Below are 6,533 nucleotides of genomic sequence, written 5' to 3'. Positions count from 1 at the left end.
CTCCCAAGGAGCCTTCCCGGCGACCCCTCCTGGCTTCTGCAGGTGGAAGACCTCAGGTCGCTGTGGGGAAGTGGGGCCACTTCGGAGTTGCCCTTCCTGTCCAGGTTGATGTGGACCCTCCCGCAGGGCCCCCCCACCCCCCCGGGGTCTGGGGCAGCCAGAGCAGGCGTGACACTGGCCTCTGGGTTTCCGGGCTGCCCAGCCCAGGGGCCTGGGGCTGCCCCTGATGAAAGTCCAGGCTGGAGCGGGCCCTGCCCCCACTGCAGGGCATCCTTGGGCTTTTGCTGGGCTCTGTCCTCAGGCCATGTGGCCATAGCTTTACAGTGACATCCCTGGCAGTGACCCTGCAGGCCCCTCAGCTAAAGGCAGTGGCTGGAAGAGGCCAGCACTGACCAGCCTGCCAAAGCCCCTCAAGTGGGGAGGAGGGGGAGTGACCCCAGGGCCCTCCCCAAGATCGCCAGTCCAGTCGGGAAGTGACCAGGTTCCAGAGCCACTGGGTCCGGTCCGAGGCCAGGACTGAGCAGCTGTCCCGAGGAGGGGTCCGGCCGCCGTCCGGGGGCGGGGCGGACGCGTGGTCCCTCCCGGAGGCGGGCGCGCAGGGAGGGAGGGGGCCGAGCGCGCGCGGGGAGGGAGGGAGGGAGGCAGGGCCGAAGGCGGAGCGGAGCGCTGCGAGCGCGGTGGCCTCGCGGCCGAACGACCCCGGAGCGGCCGCGTCCCCTGCCCCACGACCCCGGCTCGCGCCTCCTCCCCGACCTGCGGCGGTGGGTGCGCGGCGCGCTGACCTCTGCGGAGGCGCCGGGGGCTCAGCATCGGGCCGGGGCCGGGGGGGCGCCGGGGCCGGGGGGCGGCGCTCCGGCCCGGCCCGGCCCCGCCCGATGTCCATGAGCGCGAACACCATGATCTTCATGATTCTGGGGGCGTCGATCGTGATGGTGAGCGGAGGGGCTTCCCGCGCGCCCGCTCCCGCCTCCCGCGCCCGCGCGCGCCTGCCGCCTCCCCCCTCCCGCGCCTTGTTTACCGGCCCGCGCGGCCTGCGCTCCCCCTGCCCAGCCTGCGCTCCCCCACCCCCTGGCCTGCGCACCCCTATCCCCGGCTTGCGGTCCCCCATCCTGGGTTGTCCGGAGCACCCCTACCCCTGGCCTGCACTCCCTTCTCCAGGCTGCGCTCCCCCACCCCCAGCGCGCCGGCCCCCACCTGGGCGCCCCGCCGGCTTGCTCCTGGCTCTGACCGGCCATGGGCTCTCCCAGGCCATCGCGTGCTTGATGGACATGAACGCGCTGCTGGACCGGTTCCACAACTACATCCTCCCGCACCTGCGGGGCGAGGACCGCGTCTGCCACTGCAACTGTGGCCGGTGAGTCTGCGCCCGGCAGGGCATTCGCGTGATCACACATGTGCGGGTGCCAGGGCCCACTGGGGTGCGCGGAGCCCCGGGCAGGCAGTGAAGGGCCGCGCTAGGCCGGAGGGGCTGCTGAGGCCCTCGGAGGCCCAGTGGGGGAAGGACTGCCCTGCTCCTGTGGGCACCCCAGGGTCGGCCTCCCACTTCCGGGGTGCGGAGCACACCTGAGTCAGTTAGGAGCCCCTCCTCAATGCCTTTAGAGAAAGGGTGATGTGCAGACCGGTCGGGCCTCCCGGTCCGGGGCCTGGAGGCTGAGCGAGCAGCAGCCCAGCCCCGCGTTCCCGGAGGGGAGCACCCACAGCACCCCGGCCCTGTCCTGCGCTATGCCCGTGAACTTTCCTGGGGGCCAAGTGCAGGGAAGTGCAGACGGGTCAGGGTGGGCAGTGCCCGGCCCCCTGTCCCTGTACAGGGGAGGGACTGAGGCCAGGGGGCGGAGCTTGCTCAAGGTCACGCAGGGAGCAGGGAGCCCAGAGCCCAGGCCCCCTGCACCCACTGTGCGACCCCCATTCTGTGCACATGGAGTGATGGAGTCTTCCTGGCCATGCATGTTTGTACGTCCACATACGAAATAAACATCTCATGAGACGCGAGTGTGTGTACCGTCTGTGCATATACGTGTGCGCACACGCAGGGCACGTGCATGTTCGCACACACACCCTCAGCCCCACAGGGTGCTCCCGCGCTGGGCTCAGTGAGAAAGCACACAGAGGCTTGAGCGGATAGGGACTTGCCCAAGGTCACACCGCTAGTAAGGGACACGGCACGACCCCCAGAACTTGTGCTCTTCACCCCTGCCCCGTACCCCTGCTCCAGGGCGTGGCGCGGGGGTGAGAGGGCCCTTCGCGCCTCACTCGCCATGCTCCATGCCTGTGGGTGCAGACCAGACCTCCGGGCAGGTGGGGATGCCATGCCTACAGCCCTGGCCTGTGCCAGCCCGGAACCATTGAGTTTCCTGGGTGGCCGTATTTCCCAGGGACCGTGTGTTCCTGCCTGCGGTCAGCTCGTAGCCTCCTGGGGAGGCCCTGACTGTGAGTGGGTGTAGCCTCGGGCGGCCCGGAGACCCTCCTGGGCCCAGCAGTGTGCACGGGGCCACTCCGAGCGCTGGCAGCATTGCTAACACACGTTGACATCGTGGGCGATGCCCGTGACTGCCTACTGAGGACAGACGGGGTGTGTGTCAGAGTGCACTTGCACCGGTGTGTCTGTGTGCATCACATGCGGAGTCCAGAGCACGTGGACTCACATAATCAGGTGCGTGTGGCGTAGAAGCTGGGGGCCTGCGCACACAGGTTAGAGTGTCTGTGGGTGCAGGGGACAGGGAGGCCCACGCCTGCCATAGGGAGTGTTTCCGTGTGTGCGTCCGCTTGTGTGTGCTTTGTACACATCACAACACGGAGGATATGTAAGCTCAGTGCACAGAGCGTCGTGTATCGGCAACGTCTATGTGTGTGCACAGTGCGTGTATACCCAACCTGTCTGCAGAGTAGTCTTCTGCACATGGAGTGCCCCCATGGCCACACTGTGCACAGTGAGCATGCAGACGTGTGTGTGCTTTCTACATGCCTATAGCAGAACTTTATGGAGGACATGTATGTAAACTAATGTTCCAGTGTGTGCGCGCTAGCAGGTGGTGTCTGTGCACATGACCCATGCATGTGCAACGGTGCCAACAGAGAGCACGGCTGTGTGCAAAGCCGTGTGCATGTGCTTATATGTGATACGCACCACTCTCGTGCCTGGGCAAGCATGCACATGCGCAGTTGTGCAGCTCATAGGCCTGTCCGCAGTATACACGCCATGCCCTGTGCATGTGGCCGGTGCGTATACACAGCGTGCATCAAGCCTCAAGTAGGCACGTGCAGCATGCGTGGCCCAGGCAGGACACATGTACATGTCATGGAACTACGTGTGCACATGGCGGACCTGAGCCCCCACCCCCAAGGCCTGCGTTGGAAGGAGGGGGTTAAGGGCAGGGGAGGAGCTGCGGACGCCAGGCCAGCAATAGGGGTGCAGGTTGAGACCCCCCCAACCTCTGGAGGTCCTGAGCCAGCCAGGTGCCTGAGGCCCTGGCCTCCTCCTACCTGCAGGGCACCAGGGGCATTTCTAGTTTCCTTGGCGACTAAGTCCTCAGTGTCCTGCCCTGACCAGCCGTGCATCCAGGGGTAGGAAGCAGCTGCCCTGAGGAAGCCCCATCGGGGTCCTTGGCCCAGGAGGCTGGGGAGGGCAGGAGGGGACACCGATGCTCAGCGTCATCAGCCCCCGTGAGCCCTGGCCGGACCTCAGTGACGGGGACCGCTCTGGGTCACGAAGGATGTCCTCTCCTGGAGGCCGGCAGCTACTGCGCACTAGGTGGTGAGCAGTAGTTTTCCATCACTTATCGATGATTTATAATGGCTATTGACAAGTTGATCAGCTAAGCAACGGGTAGCCCAGGCCCCAGCTACTGGGACTGATCACCCTCTGGGTGTGCTGAGCAAGATGGCCTCCAGGGATCCCCAGGAGGAGCAGGAGAGCTGAGGAGAGGGCTCCTTGCTGGCCTGGGGCTCCTGGACTCCCCTGACCGCACCAGGAGGAGTCGTGTGGCCCCTGCCAGTGCAGGGACATCCAGGAGGGAGGAGGTGCAGCAGGTGCCTGAGGTCAGGGAGGACTGATAGGGTCTCCGTTTGGGGAGGGTCTCATGGGGGGCGTGGAGCATGGTCAGTGGCAAGGGGGTGGGCTGGGGATAAGGCCCTATCTCCCCTGAAGACCAGGCGGAGGTGTGACATCTAACTGAAGGGAAGATGGGGAGAAGCAGGTTTGGGGAGGGAGGAGCTATTTTTAGGTGTGAGTTTGAGGTGTCTAGATCCCACGTGGAGATGCCAGGCAGGCAGCTGGAGCTCCGGCAGAGCTGAGTGGGGGTGATGTGGGGGCCGGCAGGGACTTGAGGGGGCAGGGATGGAGAGGGAGAAGCCAGCAAAGGGGCTCAGGGAGGAGGGGGAACCCGGAGAGAGGGCCCTGGGCAGGGGGACCCCGGGGCGGCTCCCGCACTGCATTCCAGGGGAGGGGCCGCTGCCCGCGAGGACGATTGGGGCTCAGGGCACAGGACCCTGTGGCTGGGGCTCCCAGGTAAGGGGAGGGGAGAGCCCAGAGTCTGTTGTCCTGAGAGCTGTCCTCTGGGCAGGGCTGCCCCACTGGGGGTCACCAGGCCCGGAGGGCTTCCTGGAGGAGGAGGCGATCCAGGCAGGCCTAAGGCTTGAAGGAGCCTTGTGAGGAGGGCTCAGTGTGGCCCTCAAAGGCAAGCGAAGGCCTGGAGGGTTCAGTGGCCTGAGTCTGGCCAGTCCAGGGAGGAGAGGCTGAGAGGCATGCCACGGGCCTTGAGTGCTGGCATGCAGGGGAGGGACTGCGGCCCAGGGCATCCTGGCCAGCTGCCACGCCGTCCATCTGGGAGCAGCAGCAGAGCGGCCGGCGGACATGCAGATCCACACGAGGCATGGGCCAGGGGGCACCCCCACGAGGGGTGAGCGGATGGGGCGCCGGCCCGCATTGGGGATGGAGGAGCAGAAGGAAGACCAGAGGCCCAGGGCAGGGCCGACAGCACCTGGCTTTCCTGGAGGGAAGGCTGAGGACAGGGCATGGTGAGTGTCTGGCGGGCCGGAGAAGCCTGAGGAGCAGTCCTGGAGGCCACATCAGCCCCGCCTCCGGCAGCAGGGCTGTGACCCTACCACCCGATGGGACACCCTGCCCTGGGCCCTCACTCCGGAAGGACCCGTCCACCTGCACTGTTCCTGTGACCCCAACAGGTTCGCCGCTGAGCCCCAGGCCCGGCAGAGGAGGGAGGGGCGATGTGTAGGCAGACGCACCCCTGGCCAGTCCCCAGACTTCACTCTGACCACTGACCTCGCAGGCGCCTGCCCTCTGGGCAGCCTCCGCCTGGGGACTGCGGCCCTGGGAGTGTCCGCTGGCCCCATCCAGACCCCAGCTCCTACAGGGCGGCCTCAAAGACCCCAGCAGGGATCCCCGCGCGCCCCGCGGGAGAGGTGCCAGCCCGCCCTGCTCCCCCAGGCACCACGTCCACTACGTGATCCCGTACGACGGGGACCAGTCGGTGGTGGACGCCTCCGAGAACTACTTCGTGACAGACAACGTCACCAAGCAGGAGATCGACCTCATGCTGGGGCTGCTGCTCGGCTTCTGCATCAGCTGGTTCCTGGTGTGGATGGACGGCGTCCTGCACTGCGCCGTGCGCGCCTGGAGGGCCGGCCGGCGCTACGGTGAGTGCGGCCGGGACGCGCGGCCCCGCCCCGGGCAGGCCCGCCCCGCCCGCCCCGCCCTGACCACGCCCTTGGCTCCGCCCCCCAGACGGCTCGTGGACCTGGCTGCCCAAGCTGTGCAGCCTGCGGGAGCTCGGCCGGCGGCCGCACAGGCCCTTCGAGGAGGCGGCCGGGAACATGGTGCACGTGAAGCAGAAACTCTACCACAACGGCCACCCGAGCCCGCGGCACCTTTGAGCCGCGCGCAGGACTCGCGGGGCCGCCGGCCACCGCGCCCACGTACACGGGACTGGACGGCCGCCCCGGGCCAAGGCGCCCCGGCCGCCGGGCGTGTCCAGCGGAAGGTGCTGTCTCTTCTTTTTATAAAGGGGTCGGGGTGGGGCCGGTCTGGGGGCAGGACCCCGGTCTCCAGGACCGGGCAGGGCACCGGCGGCCCGGTGTTGTGCGGTCCTGCCCACGCCTGGCCTGGGACCATGTCTGTTTCTTAAACCCGGCAGTTTCCCGTAGGCCCGCGTCCATCTCTCCGTTCTGGGGGAGAGGAGAGAGGCCGGGAGAGGGTCTGGGTAGGGAGTGGGGCCGACCCCAGCCGCGCCGTCTGCACACGGGAGCACGTGCATGGGGCGTGTGCGTCCGCGGGCCGCAGTGGGAGGGTGCGGGGGACAGGGGTCTGCGGGAGGCCCCGGCCCAGCAATAAGGCCCCTGAGCCCCGTGTGGCAAGTGCGGCCACCCTGCCCAGGGCGTCCCTGGTCGGTGCCTCACTGTGACCCCCACCCCTGCTGGTCAGTAAATTCTCCAGAAAGCTCCAGCCTCTGCCTCTTCTTTCCCCTCTGAGCCTGTGACCCCTCAAGCCCCGCCCCTCACTTCACCATGAGCCGGACACTGAG

At 67.4% G+C, this 6,533-nt stretch overlaps 1 protein-coding gene across 1 annotated transcript; it reads left to right on the top strand.

The window, feature by feature from the left end:
• The first annotated feature begins 875 nt into the window (after positions 1-875).
• Positions 876-6,478, top strand: TMEM240 (transmembrane protein 240). Its single transcript, XM_016144458.2, has 4 exons — positions 876-932; positions 1,248-1,354; positions 5,441-5,649; positions 5,738-6,478. The coding sequence occupies exons 1-4, from the start codon at positions 876-878 to the stop codon at positions 5,884-5,886; spliced, it is 522 nt and encodes a 173-aa protein (XP_015999944.1). The 3' UTR covers positions 5,887-6,478.
• The last annotated feature ends 55 nt before the right edge of the window (positions 6,479-6,533 follow it).

Source organism: Rousettus aegyptiacus, unplaced genomic scaffold, assembly GCF_014176215.1.
Source record: "Rousettus aegyptiacus isolate mRouAeg1 unplaced genomic scaffold, mRouAeg1.p scaffold_m13_p_1, whole genome shotgun sequence".
NCBI classification, from domain to species: Eukaryota; Metazoa; Chordata; class Mammalia; order Chiroptera; family Pteropodidae; genus Rousettus; species Rousettus aegyptiacus.
This window is presented reverse-complemented; position numbering and strand designations above follow the sequence as displayed.

Coding starts and splice junctions, on each gene's coding strand:
- TMEM240 (XM_016144458.2), top strand. CDS start 876: ATGTCCATGAGCGCGAACACCATGATCTTCATGATTCTGGGGGCGTCG. Junction 933..1,247: donor TGGGGGCGTCGATCGTGATG/GTGAGCGGAGGG, acceptor GGGCTCTCCCAG/GCCATCGCGTGCTTGATGGA. Junction 1,355..5,440: donor TGCCACTGCAACTGTGGCCG/GTGAGTCTGCGC, acceptor CTGCTCCCCCAG/GCACCACGTCCACTACGTGA.